The sequence below is a fragment of the Sarcophilus harrisii genome, chromosome 5 (genome assembly GCF_902635505.1).
Source record: "Sarcophilus harrisii chromosome 5, mSarHar1.11, whole genome shotgun sequence".
Classification (NCBI taxonomy): Eukaryota; Metazoa; Chordata; class Mammalia; order Dasyuromorphia; family Dasyuridae; genus Sarcophilus; species Sarcophilus harrisii.
In genome coordinates, this window is record NC_045430.1 from 222,689,877 (window position 1) to 222,711,939 (window position 22,063).

Below are 22,063 nucleotides of genomic sequence, written 5' to 3' on the forward strand. Positions count from 1 at the left end.
TTTTTAATTTCTTAGGCTTCTTATTCCTGAGAGTTACAAAGGGACATAGATATATGATCTAAAGGAAAAGACTTCCTTGATTCTCTTATTCTCTCATAAATGAAGAAAGAAAATTTTCTGGTGAAAATAAATATTGGTAGCTTTGCATAAATAATGCAGATAGTTGGTTACTTTGATTTTGTCTTTTATTGATTTTCTAGATTAAAATTGGGGACCTAAAGTCTTCAGCTTAAATTTGTTTGGTTCTTTGGGCGAGGGCCAAGAGCTAATTCCATTTATGCTGTGGGTTCAAAAGTACAGTCAGGCTTTATAAATTATATATGTAACTTTATAAGTTACATAAGACGTTTTAAAATAAAAGGACTTTAGTGAGCATCTAATCAAATATCTGCATTTTGCTAATGAGAAAATTGAGTTAGGTTAAGAAAATTGTTCAGTGATAAATATGGAAATATGTATAGAAGAATTGCACATGTTTAATATATATTGGATTACCTATCTAGGTAAGGGGATTGGGGCAAAGGAGGGAGACACGTTTGGAACACAAAGTTTTGCAAGAATGAATTTTGAAAACTATCTTTGCATGTATTTTGAAAATAAAAGGCTATTACTAAAAAAAAGAAAAGAAAATTACTCAGCATCACAAAAGAAGTATCAAAAAGAAAAGTATCAAAGAGATTTGAATTCCTATTTTAACTCTACATTCTCTTTCCTTTTAATGATGGTATTCAAATAGGCCACAAGATGGTGATATTAAGCCTTAAGAAAAAAAAAAGTAAAATGATTTTTTCTTAAAATGATTTGTGATTATAATCTTGAACTCTCAACAAATAAAAATCAGCACTAGACTTGAATCCCAGATAAAACCATAGGATACAGAAGCAATTTATTTGCTATCTTCCATTCCTTTTCCATGTCCCCATGAAATTTTGTTCCTTTGGTGGTTTTAGATACATATGCACAAAGGGATATGTGTGTTTACCTCTTTCTTTACAAAAATTCATTGTAACATTTCCCAGTTTTTCCAGATTTTGGGGAGGACGGGGGTTGTTGGGGGGGAGGGGGTGTTGGGGGAAGTGGGAGATGGAGGAAGGGGACGGAACAGTTACTAGTAAAAATGAAGGAATAAAGAATTTCAAGATGGCTGATGTTTCCAAAGATTACATATAAATCAAGAAATTTTTGTAACCTATTCTTGTTCACAGATTATTTAGACCAGCATCAATAGCCTTTGGAACTTGTGCCTCCTCCAAGGCACAACAAAGGGGATAGTAAATGAGTGGCACAGCAAGGACCATTCCTTTGAAAAATTGGAGGAAATAAAGGATTTCAAATTAGAATTGTTGAATTCGAATGATGATCCCACCACTTGTTACTTGTATGATGTTGAGCGCTGTACTTTTCTATGCCTCTTCCTCTGCAGAATGAGGATATCTGAAACGTTCCTTCTACCTCCAATTATATGCTTCTATAATAGATAGTAGCTGAGTGGCACAGTGATAGAGTCAGGAAGACAGGTTCAATTCCAGCTTTAGGCATTTACTTAACCAAAAGTTGCACAACAAAGTTCTTATAGCAAATATACATAGACAAGCAGAACAAATTCAGTGGGATTGCATATAGTAAATTGCTTTTTATTATGCAATTCTCCATTGATTTTCCCTCTGCTCCTCTAATAGACCAGACATTTCTAACATAGGATCCATGATTTTTTTTTCTTGATAGTATTTTATTTTTCCAATTATATGTAAAGATAGTTTTCAATGTTCATTTTTATAAGATTCTGAGTTCAACATTTTTTCTCTCTCTCTTAGCTTCCCTCTCAAAAAAAAAACAAGCTGTCTGATGTGGATTATATATATAAACAATCATTTTAGGTATATTTCCATATTAGTCATGTTATGAAAGAGAATTCAGAATAAAAGGGGGAAAACCAAAAGAAAGAAAAGGTGAACAACACAAAAAGGTGAAAATAGTATCGATAATAGTATTGATCTGCATTGTCTTCATATTTCTCCCATGAATCAAAAAAAGAAATAAATAAAAGATTAAGAAACCCTGTTGCCATGCTGAATTTGAGAAATAAGTATTTTTAAAATTTGATATTTTGGTCAATATTTTATTTCTTATGCCTGGCACATAATTGGTACTTAATACTTGTTTATTGATCATTGATATACTACCATTATACTGCTTAGCTAGCTGCCTGTCAGATAGAAATCTATTGAAGGGAGTAGGGAAGAGGAGAGAGGATTTAGAAGTTATAGGATAACTATTTACAAGTACTTGAAAGATTGTTGTGTGGAAGAAGCATATATTTGTAATGGATGAAAGTTTAAAAGAGAAATAAAAGTTTGATGAAAGGAAAAACAAAACTTTTAACCCCTTTTTTAAAAGGCGGCTGTTTACCAGTGAGTGGAATAAGTTGAGTTCCCTTCTCCCTGTTCTCCTATTTGTTGTCTGGATGATTTTTTTCTGTATTTGGTTGGATTAGATAATGACCTTTCCAGCTTTGAAGTTTTGTGATTCTGTGATCAGCCCAGCTCCTTTTAAGAACTGTTTTATGGATGATATTTTTTTATACCAGAGCAAGCCTGTGGAAGAGAGGTTTTAGTCTCCTTTCCCTTCCCTTCCCTCCCCTCCTCTCCCTTCCCCTCCCCTCCCCTCCCCTCCCCTCCCCAAAATCACTGACTTTCAAGACTGTTCAGTTGTGGAACAGTGGCAGTCTGCATTAAATTCATGAAATCACAGATCCTTACTCTTTTATGCTTTTTTTTTTTAACCTTAGTAATGTATTATAGCCTAATTAATTAGGCATAACATTCAGTTCTACTCTGCATTTTGAATCTTCTGCAGTTTTCAATATGCAGAAAATTTTTTTTGCTATTTTTTGTTTTGATTTGAATGTTTACTCTTATGCACATATTTCTGATCATTTTTAATAATTGCTTGTGTATCATAGGTTTCTACTCCATTACAAGTTCTAGGAGAACATGTTTTATTTGATTTTTTTTCTCATCCCCAGTCCCAGGCATAATATATTGTGTAATAATAAGTACTTAAGAAATTTGTTTTAAATGTTTTAAAGTTAACTTTCTAACTATCTTTTTTTACATTGTTTTAGTGAAGAAATGTGTATATTTTATTTATGAGCCACATATATGAGTTTAAAGACAGGCCTGCTTTTCTTGGGTGATAATTTTAAATTAGTTGGCTAGGTAATGCTGTCCATTCCTTGAATGGAGAGAAGAGGAGGGAAGAGTTCTAAATGTTGCCAAGTTAGAAAAGCTTGGGCAAGGTATAAGTGATCCATGTCTTCATGGTATAGCTTACTTATTTTGTTGAATGGATACAGAAAGAAAACTAATGATTCATTAAAAATTCTCTTTCATTGGAAATAAATGGATGCAAAGTGATTAAGGGCATCCACTATGAATAATCACCAACATTCAGAAAAACAAATGTAAGTCACTTAATTTGACATAGCACAGTTCCTGATTTGCTTATTAGGATTTTATATATTGATTTATTGATAGTTTCTTTTGCATAATAATCTTTTTAAGTTTTTGCAAAAACAAAAATTCTTGCACACAAGTATCTTATGTCTTTGGGGAGGTGGAGGGATACAGGGTATATGTAAAAGAAATGCAGTGGTTGAGGGTGGATCCCTTGCAATTGGAAGAATCAGGAAAGTCCAAATGAAAAAGGTGACCCTTGTTGAATCATGAAGGAAGCTAGAGTTTCAAGAGGCAGAAATAACAGGAAAAGGTATTTTCAACATGAGAAGCAAACTTTTCCTGCAGATTGAGACAGATGATGGAATGTTATACTCTAGGACAACAAGGAGATCTCTTTCTTGGATCTTAGAACATGATTTGTTTTGTTTTTTTTAAGTGTGATGTGTAATTAATCTAAACATAAAGACTAGAGGCAGATTGTGAAAGGTTTTAAATGGCAAACAGAAGAAGTTTTATTTTATCCAAAGTCAATGAGGAGCTGCCAGAGAATCTTCAGCAGGGGAGGGATAGGAACATACCTGCTCTTTAGGAATATCAGTTTGGCATTTGCTTGGAGCATGGATTTTTGATTATTGGGTGCAAGGATATCCACGAGGAGTCTATTGCAATTTCTATTTGCAACTATTGCAAAGTTCTCCAGGGGAGAAGTAGGAAAAGCCACGATTTGGCAGTTGATTGTTTGAGGGTAGGGAGCAATGACTAAGGGAGAGTGTAAGGATGATCCCTAGGTTGCAAACCTCAATAGCTAGCAGGAAAGTGGCACCCTTAGGAGAAATAGGGAATGTAGGGATGAGCTTAGGGGGGACTAAGATCAAAAGCTTTGTCTTACACATATCATTGGAAATGCCACAGGATATCTGGGTGGATATAATGCCAACAAGTAATGGATATGTAGTGCTCAGGTAAGAGATGAGGGATGGAGATGCAGATCTGGGAATCATCTACATGGAGATGAAAGTTGAGTCCAGGGGAGCTGATGAGATCAGTGGGCAAGAGTATGTATAAAGAGAAGAGTTAAAGGGCCTAGGACAGATTTCAGAAATGTTGTATCTCCAAGTACTTAAAAGGCTCTCATGGAAAGAAGGATTTTTACTTATTCTGTTTGGCCCCAGAGGGTGAAACTAGGAAGATGTAAAGAAAAACCATTTAACACTGAACTGCCCATCACTAAGGGTCTTCAAGCAAATGGGGAAATGTACTACAATATAGACTAGACTAGATTGAGGCAAAGATTTATTCCAAATTTTAAAAATTGTATGATTCTCTAGTCCAAGGGTCCTCAAACTATGGCCTGCGGGCCAGATGCGGCAGCTGAGGACGATTATCCCCCTCACCCAGGGCTATGAAGTTTCTTTATTTAAAGACCCACAAAACAAAGTTTTTGATTTTACTATAATCCGATCCTCCAACAGTCTGAGGGACAGTGAACTGGCCCCCTATTTAAAAAGTTTGAGGTCCCCTGCATCTAGTCCCCTGGGGTTTTCAACTTAGGTTTAAAGGTTTAGTGTGGGAAAGAATGCTTTGAGTTTTAGACATTTTATACTTTAAAAGTACTAGTCAGTCATAAACTGACAATTCCACTGGCATGCAAAAGTCACCTAATATTTGTTCTTGGAGAGGAATAGCATCAACCCTTCCCAAAATACTAGAAAGGTGAATTTGTAAAGATTTTTGTGACTTCCCCCTATCCCCTGCAAATCAGTTTAAGCTTTTTGCTTAACTGGGTCTTGGTTGAGCATCATATAGATAAAAACAATCCTCTTCCAAATAAACCTAAAAAATGGAGAAAATTCCCCTAAAAATTAATAGATCAAATTTCTGAACAATTCCTCAATATCACAAAGGTCAGTGATGCCAATTTAAATTGGTGCCAACAGCTTAAGCTAATAAAAAGTTTTAACATTAACATACTCAACATAAAACCTCGTAGGACTTATATGACTTTTATTTCTATATAGTCTTCTCCATCTGCCTTTCTCTACCTCTTTATATTTCTTCCACCATACTTATATACATTGTTTTCTCCCACTTATATTCTTAGCCACCGCTAATTTCTCTTCTCTAGTTTTCCCCACATCCTCCTGTAAATTCTCTATACATTTTCACTCATGTGCAAATATATGTGTTTGCTTATTTGAGTATCTTGTGTATCTATTTGGGTTCCTCTATTCTTGGCTTTTTTTTATGTCATTAATCAAAATTCACTTGCTTTGATTGCCTTGATTTCTTCCTCTAGGTCTTTTAGACTTTGAGTTAATAGTTGTTAATGTTGTGCTACGGTGAATCAATCCGATTATTCATTATTTGTTTTATGTTTGGCATAATGTATATAGAAAGAAACATCAGGCTACCTCTTAGTAAGCTAAAGACAATAGATTTAATGAGTTGTACCATCAAAAATATGAGAAAAAAATAATAAAGATTAGTAAATTTACCCAGAATTTCTCCAGAAGTTAGTTTTACTTACAAAGTTAACATATAGCTAGTCTAATATATGTATGAATGTAGAAGAAATGTTTATGTAAGCATATTTTATTTCATTATAGAAAGCAAATATGAAAAGCTTAAATTGCACTTTAATTTATCCTAAGTGAAAAGGCTTTATAGAGTTGAATGCAGAACCAAAATATCACTTCAGGTGCTGTGTTGGTATTTCCATCTTTCTCTCCAAAAAAAAAAAAAAAAATCACAGGCTTCTTATTTTAAAACCTGAGTAAGTCATTCCTAGTTGAATTGTTGTTCACTTGTTTCAATCGTGTTCAGCTTTTAATGACCCCATTTGAAATTTTCTTGGCAAAGATACTGGAATGGTTTACCATTTCCCTTTCCAGCTCATTTTCAAATGAGGAAATTGAGGCGAACAAAGTTAAGTGACTGGCCAGGGAGTCACTAAGGCTAGATTTAAACTCAGAAAGAGAAATTTTTCTGACTGTAGGGCTGGTATTCTATCCACTGCACCACCTAGCTGCTTTCTAGGTAAGGAAGTCTTTAAAAGTTGTTATTAGGCCTCTGTTTTTGAAGAGGATTCATGACATCACAGGTGATTTCTTGACTTGTGCATGAATTGCATTTAAGTGAGGCAGAGTTGCACAAAGCGGTCAGTCTCACTCTGTCTTTCAGAGTCATCACAGGCCAATGATAAGGCAAAAGTTCTAAGAACTGGTGATGGCCAGGAATGTGGTGATGATCTTGGTATTTCTGATGCCCTTCACAGCACCTTCTTCAGCTGCTGTCACGGCTGTTGGAACAAATTGTTTAGTTGTCCATTCCACAGGAGGGATGTCTTCACAAGTTGGTACATCTCCCTAACTTCTGATAGGTTTGAGGCCTGTTGATTACCCCCAGCATTTTAGCTCATCTGCCATGATGGTTTTATCCAGTATGGCTACTGCATATGCAACTGCTTCTTGGAACCAAGGGTGAAAGTTGGCTGAAAGAGTATACCACAAGTGGATTTGTCAAAGGATAATAGAATCACAAATGTAGAATTAAACTTGGAGACCTTCAAACTTAGCCTCTCCAAAAGTGCAGATGAAGAAAAGTTGCAGAATATCTTAGAGCACTAGGCTTGAAGTCAGCAAGAGTAATCTCCCTAAATAGAAATCTGGCCTCAGATACTCACTGGCTGTGTACAAACATTCCAGAATAGAAAAAGAGGTCATAAGGTCACTTAGCTCCTCTAAGTTGCTGTGAGAAAAAGATGTTAGATAGTTAATATTTAAGGCCATATGAAGATTGAAAGTAGTGTTATTTCCATTTTGCAAATAAAGAAACTGAGGGTAACAAAAAATAAGTGATTTGCTTATCATTATTCAGCAGTGGTATTGGACTTGGGACTTATTCCCAAGTGTTTTGTCACACGTCACATCTTATTTCCCCTTTCTCCTTTTAAATTGCTCCAGTCCCCTATCATTTCATCCCTCTGCTTTACAGTAAAATTTTTAAAGATTGTTCTTTTTTTTTTTTTTTTTTTTTTTGGAAGGGTTGAATATTTTATTTTATTTTTCCAGATACATGCAAAGATAGTTTTCAACATTCACCTGTGCAAAAACTTGGGTTTCAAATTTTTTCCCTTCTCTTCCCACTCCCCCTCCTCTAGACAGCAAGGAATCCAATATAGGTTAATCATATGCATTTCTTCTAGAAATATTTCCATATTCATCATGCTATGCAAGAAAAATCAGGTCAAAAGGTTAAAAAAAAAAAAACAAACAAAAAACAACAACAAAAGATGGAAATGACTATGCTGTTATCCATATTCAGTCTCCATAGCTCTCTCTGGATACAGATGTCTCTCCATCACAAGTTCATGGAATTGCCTTGAACTACCACATTGTTGAAAAGAGCCAAGTCCTTCACTGCTGATCATCACATAAGAATTGTTCTTCTTTAGATGTATAACCAAACAGGAAGATGATTTTTTTTCTTTCTAGTCAGCAAACTAACCAATTAAAAGAAGTCAAGGTTTTTGTTAGCTTTTCTCAGGATTTGCCACTAAGTAGGAACCTGGCTTCACTGGCAGGGATTTTAGAGTTGAAGCTTTTCTGGGGTGCTTGAGGGCTCTGTAAAGTTTATTTCAAAGAGCTAAATCTTCACTGGAAACTTGTGAAAGAAGCACTGGATATTGAATACTACTTTTTTCTATTACGTACTTTAAAAACTTTCCTTAAGTTGCGTTAACTGGCCCCTGAGGAGTAAAAAGGAGCTACATAGGAGAAACATTGGACTCTTCATATTCATATATGGAGCAAATATCTGTTTAGGTGGAAGCACAGTCAGGAATAGTGCCCATCATAATGGGCACTCTCTGGATGCCTGCTATTACCTCTCATTGCTTTATAGCTTGTGCTCATTAGCCTGAAGGGGTCTCCTACAGACCAGACCTTTTCAGCACTTTTGTCTAAGGACTGACCTTCAGCAGGGGTCCATAAAAGGAACAGTCCTAAGGTGCAGGGCTTTCAATGATACCTGGGGCTACCTGAGAGTACGAGTTTCTTGTGAGCAGAGGTTGGTTCATTTGTGCTTTACTCAGTACAGGGCACTTCATAAATGGTTGTCAAGAGATTTATGTAGGAGAGACTCCCTCAGGAGCACTACAGCATTTGAGCAGCAAGAAGCTGAATGTAATTGAGCAAAACAAAACTTTTTATGATCTTGGGGAAACTATCAAAGGATGGGAGGGGTGATTCAGACCATAGGGAGTACAATTCAGAACATAGAAGAATGAATCTATAAGGATTATTCATGAAATTAGTGGCAAACTGCCAAGACCTAGCAAGCTCTGTGGGAGTCTCCAGGCTATTCAGATAAAGGAAACTATTAGTGAGTTATCAGAAATGACAAAAACAGGAAGCCTAGAATGAGAGAAAGGGTAGTCTTTCAGATCTAGAATGCCTAAGCTCTCCAGAACCTTTGTTCTAGTGATAAACTTGTAGAAATGGCTCAAAGCCAAGATCATTAATGCAAGAATAACAGAATCTGGGTTCAAATCCAAACCCCTTACACTTATTGCCTGGGTGACTTAGGACAAGTTATAATAATAGCATTTCTACATTACCAGCTGCATGCCAGGCACTGTGCTAAGTGCTTTATAAATATCTAATTTGATCCTCACAACAACCCTGGCAGGTACTGAGGCAAATGACTTGCCCAGGGTCACCCAGTTAATAAGTGTCTGAGATGACTTTCCTTCTTGGCCCAGAGATCCACCCATATTGTACCACCTCGCTGCCTAGTTCTCTTTGCCTCCTTTGGCCTGTTTCCTCATCTGAAAAGTGAGAAGGTTGCATCCTGGGATCTCTGAGGTCCCGCACAGCTCTGGACTTGTCCCCTTGTCATTCTACACAGGAACAAAACCGCAATCCTAGAATCTAATGGGCCCATGTTCCTTATAACAGTATTTGCTCTCTGTGCTCTGAGGACATGAGTTGGTGATCAGTATGTTAGAAATAGTCTCCTAGTCTAAGAACATGGCATCAATACCATTCTCAGCTAGAGAGAAGTAGTCATGTGAGAGACAGGGTATCATGACACAGACTTCATTCCTTCCTCAGGACAGAGTGACTAATATTTGGTGGAATGGTCAGGACTCCAGTTATGCTTATAATGAGAAGACCCACCTGATCATTGAGCTCCCAGAGAATCAGAGCCACAAATGAAATCAGAGCTTCTTGCTAAGATTCACGTGTAGGTTTGGGTCTTTGCTTGTCATTGAAGCACTGCAGATCCATGGGAGAAATTTCTGTCCCCCAGAGTATCTGGAATAAAAGTGTAGTAGGGGTCCCTTGGAAGGGGACATACTTTACTTTGAGAACCAGAAAGTGGCCTTCAGTGAGATGGTTTTGGAGGCTCTACATAGCAAGTGAGGTAGTAAGCATTTTGGTGGCCTTAAGACAGGTAATAGAAGCCTTTGTGGCCTTGTCAAAGGCACTAGCCAAGCTGACAATTCCCTTCATGGTAATTCCCATTCCTTAACAGGGAAAAGACAGACCAAAAAAAATTCCAATCTAGAAGTGGTATAGTAGTTTTAAGTCTTCCCAGATAAGGACAGATATTTTAGATGCAAGGATGAATTATAAAAATCAACAAATTTCATAGACTAAAACAAATATTTTAGCAATTTATACAGAATAGTTAGAAAATAGGATATTCTAGTTAGCCAATTACTCATTTAACAAGAGTTACTATATATAATATGCATTATCAGGATTTTCAGAAAATTAGAATGAAAAACATTATAACTACAGCAGATCATTTCTTGGTATCTTGTAGTGTCTCAAAATCATTAGTTGGATTATCAGTTATTAAAATTTTGAGTATTATGAATAGAAATAATTGAATAGTGTCTGTGTGGCTCTTTTGCACAACCTTGAAAGTGCTCTTTGTTTTTAAGTAAACATGTTATCATCTTGTTTAGTTGTCATTTATCTCAAATTGTAAGCCTTTAGGTCCTGACCATTCCACCAAATATTACTCACTCTGTCCTGAGGAAGGAATGAAGTCTGTCATGATACCCTGTCTCTCACATGACTGCTTCTCCCTAGTTGAGGATGGTATCGATACCATGTTCTTAGACTAGGAGACTATTTCTGACATACTGATCACCAGCTCATGTCCTCAGAGCACAGAGAGCAAATATTGTGATAAGGAACATGGACCCATTAGATTCTAGGATTGCGGTTTTGTTCCTGTGTAGAATGATAAGGGGACAAGTTGTGGGGGACCTCAGAGATACCTGTGTTAATACCTGTGTCAAATCTAATTCTGTATATCCAGTGTTCGTGGATAATCACTTTTTTCTACTCCTGTTTTTCTTTGTATCATTTATTGACCTTTTTCCCATCCAGGCATTTGAAACACTTTGGGAATGGTATATTCATCTTAAATATTCAAGTTTGCCAAATCAGAATTGTGCTTTCAAGTAATTCAGCTGTTTTCAATTACTCTGTCTTATGCAATCATTGGAAGAGATAATAGAATGGGAGATTTTTAGGAATTTTATTATTTTAGCCTATATTACTACTTATATGATTTACATTTTATTTTACAGATGAGTTTACAACTAATTTTCTGGGTTGGACTGGTCAGTTGCTCAATCAGTCAAGTACTCAGCCAAACAGGTAAGCTAATCTATTCTTTATTTCACTCCAAGAATTTGACTAGAGAAAACTGCTTTTTTTGGAGAACCTATTTGTGCGTCTATTTCATTGAGACACAGGATCCTTCTCCTCCCAGCTTTATTCTCTCCTTTCTGCTTGACATTCTGTCCCCTCCCCTTCACTGACTGACTCATCAGCCAAACTTCTGTGGTCTCTGATCTTCTGAGCTCTTAGGCTTTCCTTCTCCCCATTTGTAAAATACTATGGGACTTGCATGTCTCATTCTTTTCCATTTCTCTCTAGTAGCATGATATTGTCTCTAGAGTTGGAGGATCTGGGTTCAAATCTCACTTCTAATACCACTTGGGAGACATAGGGCAAGTCAGTGATTCCTGGACTGCAGCTTTCTCATTTGGACAGTAAAGGTCACTTCTAGCTCTACGTGCATAACCAAATGGTCATTTAACCCTAACCCTGTATCCAAACTCCTAATAACCTCGCTATTGCTTTCATGGTCCAGTATACTCTCTGGCTTTCTCCTAAAAACTGACCGACCACAGTGCTTCCCAGCCTGGCCCAGCTCAAACCCTAGAAGTAGCATAATGTAGTAGAAAGCATACTCTGAAATGTAGCTAAAGGCATTTATTAAACTCTGTGGGTCAGTCACTATGCTGAGTGTTGGGACTGCAAATACAAGCAGAAAGACAGTCTGCCTCCAAGGAGCTTACACTTTACTGAAGAAGACAAGATGTGGTACAGAAGGAGGAGAAGCAGGGAGAAAAGAAGGTGTCCAGGAGAAGAACTTCAGTCTCAAGAGAAAGGAAAGCACGCTTCCCTGAACATCCTTACTAAATTGGAGTTTCAGGAAGGAACCAGCCAATCGGAGGGGCTGCAAGAGCAAAGGACTACTCCCAGGGTGTGAAGTCCAATATGAGAGTGAGCTTCCAGAATTAAGCTTCTGATCTGTAAAGAAAGATCAGGAGTACAATTTGGAAAGGAATCATGTACGTGGGAGACATAAGAATAAAATACTACAATAATAAGAAGAAAGAATATATGTTCAGGAGAAACTGAAAGGGAAGAAAAACAAAAAGAATTACGTGAAGATCATATTATCACATCAGCAAACCAATCAAAATCTAGGTCAGAAAGTATCCTGAGAATAGGGAAGTAAAGATCAGGAAGATGTCTGGATCCACAGATATGAAAAGAAATCCAAGTATGTGACTATGAATATGGTTTATTTAGAATTTTAAATATCCTTTTTCTGCATATACGTATATCTAGTCATCACTCTGTAGAGAGTTTTAAGAGTATATAAACCGTATTTATAATTATGGAAAGCCAACATTCTTTCATTAAAACTTCCCAAGCCTTACTTTTAGAATATAATCATTTCATTTTTTTTTTCTAGTTCTGTTTACTTCATTCTGCACCAACTCATACTTCCTTAATTCATTCCCTCTTATGCCAACCATTTGTCTTTACTCACATTTTGTCATTTATTATATTCTTATGCATAATTTTGCATCCATTCCTTAATGTCAGATCCTCAATTAGTGATTTACCTGCATTTTTTCTAGTTTTTGTTTTGTTTTGTTTATCATAAATAGTATTGCTATGAGTACATTGGGATCTGTGTTTCTGTTTTTGTTCTCTTGACTAGTTTGTGACTAATTCTTCTAGAAGGATGTATTCATAAGGCAGTGGTTGTCTAGCAGTACCTCCTTAGTGTCTTAATCCTGAATCAAGTTTTTCTCTATCCTCTCCCTTCTCACTGAAGCTGCTGAATATCAGTATATATGCCCATTGGGTTTGGAGGATCTTAATACTTTTTTTTAAAATTTTATTTTATTAAAAAAAAAAGACTAAGAAAAACAAAAAAGGAATACAAAACAAAATGAAACAAAACAAAAGAGAGCATTGTCATGTGCCTAGAACATCAGAGAAATTCAAAATATATAACAACAAATTACCAGATCAAAAAAAAATACAGATATTAGTAGAAATTATATTCATGAGTATCCATCTTTTCTTTACTTCTTTATAAATTGTTCTTTTCTTTTATTCTGTGCACCTTTTCTACTTTATTCTTTTTTTCCCCTTTTTATCCCCCCCACCCCTAAGCAGTCTAGATAAGAAAATATATATTTATGTATACATACGTAGCTATATATACATACACAGTGCCCCCTCCCACCTACACACACATGTATCTCTTCTACCTCTGCTGAATCTGCTCCTGATTTGCCTTTCTATTACTTAACCTCCTTCCACCCATGGATCCCCTCCCTTGGCTTCTTTTCTCACCCTATGCTTCCCTCTTCACCCATCCCTCCCCCTTTATTTCTTAAAGATCTTGAGGGTGCTGTACCCTTCATGATATAAATGTAATGTGTTGCCTATTGAACCCATTCCCCATGTGAGTGGGTTTTCACAACTATAAACCCTCCTCCCCCTTCTAATGCTTCGTTCTATTCTCCCTCTGCACCTTATTTGTATAACATGGTTACGATTTTTACCTTAATTCTGCCCCCCAATCTTGCTTTTAAACTACCCTATTGTTGATATCTACCTTAAACATACATTTCCCATGTTAAAAAATTAAAAAACAATTTATCCATGTTGAGTCCCTTGAAATTGATTTTTGATACTGGGTCTTATATGTTAAATTTTCTGTGTTAAGCTTGGGTTTGGTTGATAGAAAGATCTGAAAATGTGCAAGCTTGTTGAATGTCCATTTTTCCTCATTCAATATTATAGATAATTTTGCTGGTTATAATATTTTTGGTCACAGGCCTAGTTCTTTAGATTTTCTATCGATCTGATTGCAGGATTTGCAGTTTTTTTATTATAGCTGCTAATAAGTCTTGTACAATTCTAATTGTAACTCCAGCATATTTGAATTTTTTTTTTTCTTGTTTCTTGCAAAATTTTCTCTTTGATCTTGGGGTTGGGGGGGAGGTTAAATTGGGCAATAATATTCCTATGTATTTTCCACAAAGGATCTCTTTGAGATGGTGATTGGTGGATTTTTCCTATTTCTACTTTGCTCTCATGTTCTATTACTCCAGGACAGTTTTCTAGGATTATTTCCTGCATTATTGTGTCAAGTTTCTCTTTTTGGTCACAACTTTCAGGCAGTCCAGTTATTATTGTATTTTTTCTTGATCTGTTCTTTAGATCTATTGTTTTTCTCATAAGATGTTTCACATTCTGTTCTATTTTCTCATTCTTTATAATCTGTTTTGTTATTTCTTGATCTCGCATAGCTTCAGTCTTCCCTTGCCTAATTCTAATTTTCAAAGAGTTATTTTCATCTTTGAGACTCTACCTCCTTACCTAATTAGTTAACTTTTTTTAAAGTTTTTCCTCAATCTTTCTTATTTGATTTTTGAATTCTTTTTTGAGTTCAGTAAATTCTCTCTGGGCAGGGAGCCATTTCACATTACTCTTTGAGATAGAAGTTTTTTTCCTTAGTGTTTTCCTCTGAAGGTGAGTTCCCATCTTTCCTGTTCCCATGATATGTTTCTGTGGTGGGGTTCTTTCTTCTTTGCTAGTTCATTTTTTTAAATAAGGGTTATTAATGTCCATATGAGGCTCAGGGCTGCCATGTAGTTGGAGGCCCTGTTGCACTCTCTCCCTAATGCTCTTTTCCTTTCCTTCTGTGCATCAGTGTCTAATGCAAAAAAAGTCAAGATTTTCTTCCCAGAGTGGAAGGATGATGGGGAGGGCATTTTAGAAAAATCTCTTAAGCCTTGGGAATCCAGAGACAAGGATAGTGGGACAGGAGATTGCAATGTGGCTATAGACCCAGGCCTTCTGCTCAGCTTGTACAGCCCTACCTGGAGGTGGAAGTTGATGGAGAATATATGCTGAGGGCCTTAGGGACTAGCAGTTTCCATTTCTAATACACAAAGACTTCTTGTTGTCATAGATTTTATTATTTGTTCTGTGGATTTAATTATAATTGGTAAATAGCTGGCATAGAATTCTTCCCTATGTGACATTTTCTTTACCAGTCCTGCTAAATAAATTATTGGCAGTAATAACGCTGCACTGTATTTTTAGCCAGCAAGTTCCTTTGAATAATGTGAAAGATTTGAGACAGGGTTGCTTCATGATTTTAATCCATAGACCATGACTACTTAAGAATTACCAGAAAAATATTGATGTTAAAAGAGTTGTCAGGAAAACAGCATAGAATAAGGGAATTGAGAATCCATAATTCCTGGGGAAAATAAGTTCACTATCTCATTGTGATATTTATCCTTGTAAACTAAATTCATCTTATTGGAAAATCATAGACTCACAGATGTCACGCTGTGGGAAATTCAGAGACGATCTAATTTAGCCCTCCTCTTTTAGGAAAATGAGACTAGGGAGTAAATGTCAGAACTGGGATTTGAAGCCAGATCTTATAACTCTAGAGATAAGGGGGGGGGGGGTGTCTTTCCATTGTTCTATGCATAATCCAACATTATTGTAGTTTTTATTTTATAATATTTTAAATTAAAATGACGGATTCTTTTGGACAGGTGGAAATGATTGCTTAAAAGCAAATGCAAAATCATGTGGAGAATGTATACAAGCAGGACCAAATTGTGGATGGTGTACAAACTCCGTAAGTAGTATAAATTGCAGATAGTTTTTGACATGAAACTATGAAACATGAATTATAGTATTTTCACATATATATTCATTAAGCTTGATTTTTTTTTTAATTTTATTTTTGTCTTTTGGGGGGGGGGCAGAAGGGAGATTCCTGCTACCATATTCTTTGTGTAGACATTAGCTTTGTGTGCCTCTAAAATGACATCCTTTCTTTGTATGTCTTGAATATTCCTCCTGTTCTTCAGAATAGTCCGTATCTTTTCCAATAGCTGCCCTTCTAACTAAATTTAATTATGGACTCTCAGAAATCTCCAACTTGGACAATAAAATTATCTATTAAATGTGTATCCATATCTGACCAACTATTAAGTTTTCATAGAGCATTTTTTTTTATCTCTGCTTTGTCCCCATCATTTTTTATCTTGTTTTATTTATGCTTTGTACGTGGCATATTACTTAGATGAATATAAATTTAGATTTAAATGAATATAAATCACTAAAAGGAAGGATCTTCTCTTTTTTTTTTTATCTTTATATTGCTAGCACTTAACATATTTTGCACAGGGCAGATGTTTGATAAATGTTTCTTGAATTTTAACTTACCTAAGCTAATGAGTATATATCCCAGGTAGCATAAAACCCAAGATTTATTTGCATTTGACTTTGAAATATCTTAGATATTTTGACTTTTGTTACAAATGAAGGGTGCTAATTACATTTGATTTGCTTTAATTGCAACTTAATTTTCATTTTCTATATATGCAACATTAATGATGAAAATGTCAGTCCAGAAGTGGGATAAAGCAGTAGGAGAAAGCTTTAAGAGTTGTTAGACCATACTACATAAACAGATCACACCAGATTGCACGCCTTGACTATTGTAAACATAGTTACCCAAAGAACCTAAATCTTTTTACCCTTAGCTCCACTTGGTAAAACTGGGGATAACAAGGAAGATAAAGAGTGCTGGAGTTTTCTCTAGTCTGTCATCCCAGTATACTTGTGAACATATAGTTTGGTTTTCCCCTGCCTACCCTGGCTATAACAAGCTATTTCTGAAGGAGCCATCCTTGTTCTCTAAACTTCCAACTATTTCAGGCATGTATAGTTGGAAACTGCCCAGAACCTTGTTCCTCCCCTTTTGAAGTACTTATGGCAACTAACTGTTTATCATTCAGAGTGATAGGGGGCCAGTTCACTGTCCCTCAGACTGTTGGAGGGCCAGACTATAGTAAAAACAAAAACCTTGTTTTGTGGGCCTTTAAATAAAGAAACTTCCTAGCCCTGGGTGAGGGAGATAAACGGCCTCAGCTGCTGCATTTGGCCGCAGTTTGAGGACCCCAGGAAAGGCTTAGCATATTCAACATAATATACATTTTTTATTATCTAATCTTTATGGCTTGGGTTGATTAACTTTAGGACAGGAGAAGCTGTAGTTAGGGATTATCCCAACCAAACTATTTCTGAAATAATTCACATTTGGTATTGTTAATGATATTAAATCATTAAATCATATTTCAAAGAAAAAAGTCAGTTATTTTTACATGAGCTATGTATAGTCTTAACACTTTTATGTGTTAGTGTTTTGAAAACTTACTTCACTTACTTTTTTGCTGTGGAGGATAATTATTAGGTGATGATGCCTGGAATAATGGAGGTTTGGTTTAGCTGATCTTCTGTTCTTTTAATTATGTAGATATTCTTAAACCATCTCTTCTTTCAAATGCTATTTATATTCAAGTTTTGTTTCCCCCATACAAACTAATTCTTAAAAGCTAATCTATTTTGCCTTTTCTATTTTCTGTGGTATTTCTGCCTCAGCATGCCTTATGCAGTGATATATTTTATGGATGTTTAACAGATACTATTAATTGATAATGATGATAATCTTTACAGCTAACATTTATATAGTGCTTGCTATGTGCCAGTGCTTTATACTTAGTCTCATTTGATCTCAAAACTCATGGGAGGTAAGATGCTATTATTAACCCCATTTTAGAATTGAGGAAACTGAGGCAGACAGATTGAGTGACTTGTCCAGAGTCACAAGGCTGAAATATCTGGGGTCAGAATTGAATTCAGGCCTTCCTGATTCCGGGCCTGGCATTCTTTTTACTGTGCCACTTAGCTGCCCCATTGAATCAGTAGATATTAGAAAATAATGAATCTAAGATTTATTTAGGTTTTATATTTCTGGAAAAATAGAAAATAGGGATAGGATTGTTAAAAACGCAAGCTAGTCTTTGGAATGCTATTTTAAATTCATACTTTCTATGGAATAAATAGTCATTTTTCTTTTTTTAGGTAAAAAAGTTTTGTTGATTTTTTTTTTTAATGTTGCTGGTATTTACTAGTAAATCCTGTCCCCAACCTACCCAATTGAACTTTTTTTGTTTGACAAAATTTGCCTCATTCACACTTGTAGGTAACTATTTCTCTGCTGAGAAAAGAAAAATAGTCCCTTGGAGAGAGGATAGCTTCTCCTGTCCTACAGATAATTCAAGTCGTAAAGAGATTAGATAATAAAAATGTAAATTATGTTGAATATGCTAAGCCTTTAAACTATCACTCTGAATGATAAACAGTGGGTTGCCACAAGTACTTCAACCAGGGAGGAACAATTCAATGCATTGGCTTGAATTCTGATGTCTATTCTTACTACTTTTCTTTAATTTATGGTTCTTGTGTATATTCTCTTGGTTCTGCTTACTTAACTCAAACCCTTTCAGTTTGCTTGAGACTTCTCAAGATTTTCCAAGTTTGTTATTTTCACAAGAATCATTTTCTCTCTCTATCCAAAGTACAGACATTCATATCTGGGCAGGGGAAGCTTGTTTAAAAGCCCCAAAATTAAGTAAACAGTTACAAACTATTGAATCTTTTGTGTAATGAATAATATTACAGCTTATGATTTTTATTCTAAGTTCTTAAATATTTATTTTACATATTATTTAGTCATTTTTACAAGAAGGAATGCCTACTTCTGCCCGGTGTGATGACTTAGAAGCATTAGAAAAGAAAGGCTGCCGTCCACAGGATATAGAAAATCCTCGAGGCCACAAAACTATCCGTAAAAATAAAAATGTGACAAATCGCAGTAAAGGTACAGCAGAAAAACTCCAGCCTGAAGACATTACCCAGATCCAACCACAGCAGCTAACCTTGAAGTTACGTTCGGGTACGTGAGTCTTTAACTCCAACGTCATTGAGATTTTCATTGCCATCCCAATTTTATAGGTGCTGCTGAGGATTCAAATCAGTAATGTCAAAATAAAATCAATAAAATAAAACAAAATAAAGTGAGTTGTCATTCATTTAGGGACAAAACATAATGAATTTTAGGAATTTGGGCACTTAATAGATTCAATTCAGGGATCTCAGTAGCTCTTTAATTTAATGCATCAAAAGAATATTTCTTTTATCAGTAATGTTAGTACTCATATTCCAATGAAATAGATCTCCTCTCTGTTAGATACAACTTTACCACCATGCCTTTAGTAGGTGGCTTTATGATTTACTGTTACCAAAAATGTTGTCATTCACTTAATTTATTAGACTTTTCAGCTCTGCTGGTAAGCTTTCAGAATAAGCTTTGGCACATCTTCATACCAGAGTGAGATGTCCAACTCTGTAGAGAAGATAATAGATTTTGTAGGGAAAGTGTAAAATGAGGGAATCATTCTTCCCTCAGGGAGCTTATGGTTACTAAGAATTTACTGCTGTCTTTTTTACAGAGTCACTTTTTTAGAAGTGTTTTCCAAACAGTGTGCCACTATCTAAAATCTGATAGCAAGACAATATAGACATTTTTAGGAACTAAAAATGAAGTAGGGTTAACACGTGGATCTAGAATTTTATTGTAATCCTATTTTCTAGAACTATAAAAGAATGTTTATTTTTTAATATTTGTATTAGTGATTATTAAAACTATAAACTTTCAGTAGAAATGATATGTTTGATATGAAGTAAAAGTAATATTGATTCATCAAATTATTTTCCTTTTTCTTCTTGCTATACTTTGGGTTTCTAATAACTTGATTTGATTTCTTTTTATAACATTTGTTTTATTAGGAGAACCACAAACATTTGCATTAAAATTCAAGAGAGCTGAAGACTACCCTATTGACCTCTATTATCTTATGGATCTCTCTTACTCTATGAAAGATGACTTGGAGAATGTGAAGAGTCTTGGAACAGATCTAATGTATGAGATGAAGAGAATCACTTCAGATTTCCGAATTGGTAAGAGAGTCAGGAAGGTAAAAATGGGTTTGATTTTAATTCTGCCATATAGAAACCGTGCTTCTTTTCATAGTACACCCATAAAATCTTAAAAAATAAACAGTGGTACTTTTTTCGCCAGGACAAAGCCAGAATCCTTTTACCATGTATCTTTTAGTGCTCAAAATTCTTACCTATTAGACACCAAGACACATTTCAGACCTAGACTTCTATTTCACAGCAATCTCATTTCTGATTTGTCATATTTTCCACTTCACACATAAATGCATTTCATTTTATAATCTTCCTCAAATTCTTACTTCCATACACGTAACTGGAGCACCAAGGACCATATGTAATGTTACCAACCATTATATTGCCAAAATACATTTAGAAATCTCACAGTAGCTGTTTGAAAAATCTAGCTCTTGTCTGTCTCTCTCTCTCTCTCTCTCTCTCTCTCTCTCTCAAAATGTATTTATTGAAGAAATGTTATTCTTCCCAAATTTTTTTTTTCAAAGTTTAGACTCACATCAGACAAAACCCATATTATAATTTAAAGGCAAAAACACATTTCCTTGCCAGTGTGCATTTCTTGTTGGTTGGCTGGTTGTTAAGAGGCAGGGACATGTTGATTCAAACAAAACAGGTGGTCCCTAGTCTTTGTAAGGTTTAGACCTACGGATGGTTGTTTTCCCAATAGGATTCGGCTCCTTTGTAGAGAAGACTGTGATGCCGTACATCAGCACCACACCGGCCAAGCTCAGGAACCCTTGCACAGGCGACCAGAACTGTACCAGTCCCTTCAGCTACAAGAATGTGCTCAGCCTTACAGACAAGGGGGAGGTGTTTAATGAGCTTGTGGGGAAGCAGCACATTTCTGGCAATTTGGACTCTCCAGAAGGGGGATTTGATGCCATTATGCAGGTTGCAGTCTGTGGGGTAAGTAATTAAGTGTCTATATTTAGTTACTGCTCCATTCTCAGTCAGCCACAATAATAGAGGTGCACCCATATTATACCTGGGCCTTCCTGGGATGGGTGCTTTTGATGCCATATAGGTAGTGTGAGAAAAGCATCCTTGTAGCTCTTTTTTTTTTAATAGTTGGCCCAGGTGTCCTGATATTATGGAACTTCTTCCTTTCTGGCTTTGTGATGTCAAAGGAGCTTTGGAAGAACAAAATCTTTGGGACTTAATCCTTAAGATTAATTTTTATTTTTGTGTGTGTATGCTATAAGAGGAATCAAGATACCAAATAATACTTTGTACCTGATATCTTCATAAATCAATAAAATCTTATTTTAGTTTGGTTTTTTTTTGTTTATGCTTTGTATGTGCCTTTTTGTATGTTTAATACTGTTTTACTTTTGGGGTTGTTTTTCTTTTAACAACTATATAGTCTTTGGCTTATTTGTTAGTAGGATAGAAAAGGATCCCTGGGAATGAAAGGGAAAGAGTAGAGGTGAAGAAGAAGCTCAAAGAACTGAAAGTTTTTTAACATGTGTGTTAGGTTATTTTTTGTTTTATCTTTAACATTCCTTTTTTTCCCCCCTTTCCAAGTCATTAATTGGCTGGAGAAATGTTACACGACTATTGGTTTTTTCCACTGATGCTGGTTTTCACTTTGCTGGAGATGGTAAACTTGGTGGAATTGTTTTACCAAATGATGGAAGATGTCACCTAGAAAATAATGTATACACAATGAGCCATTATTACGTGAGTGCTGAATTCCTTACCTATTAGATTTGTTGACATTCCATTTAAGAATGTTTGCATGGATTGTGGGCAACATAAATTGTGGATTTTTATATTTGTGACATTTTGGAATAGATACTAAACTGGAGAATTTTGTAGAATTACCTACATTGAGCTGATACTTTACATATCATACTTTACATACAATAATTTCTTACTTTTAGAAATTACTAGAAAAATCAGTATGAATTAATAGTACAAATTAACCAAAACTGATCTTTATTTTCTAGGATTATCCTTCTATTGCTCATCTTGTCCAAAAACTAAGTGAAAATAACATTCAAACAATTTTCGCAGTTACAGAAGAATTTCAGGCTGTTTACAAGGTAAATACAGAGTAGTTATGTTTGCTTTATA

The 22,063-nt window shown here is 35.5% G+C and overlaps 1 protein-coding gene across 2 annotated transcripts in view; it reads left to right on the forward strand.

Moving 5' to 3' along the window:
• The window catches only part of ITGB1 (integrin subunit beta 1), a 49,746-nt gene that overhangs the window by 14,287 nt on the left and 13,396 nt on the right, over nt 1-22,063 (forward strand). For both annotated transcript variants that reach the window (XM_031939721.1, XM_031939722.1), the window contains exons 2-8: nt 11,068-11,137; nt 15,655-15,740; nt 18,686-18,908; nt 19,802-19,972; nt 20,655-20,893; nt 21,512-21,667; nt 21,937-22,032. In XM_031939721.1, coding sequence (XP_031795581.1) covers nt 11,068-11,137; nt 15,655-15,740; nt 18,686-18,908; nt 19,802-19,972; nt 20,655-20,893; nt 21,512-21,667; nt 21,937-22,032 — 1,041 coding nt within the window. The remainder of the gene's footprint in view (nt 1-11,067; nt 11,138-15,654; nt 15,741-18,685; nt 18,909-19,801; nt 19,973-20,654; nt 20,894-21,511; nt 21,668-21,936; nt 22,033-22,063) is intronic.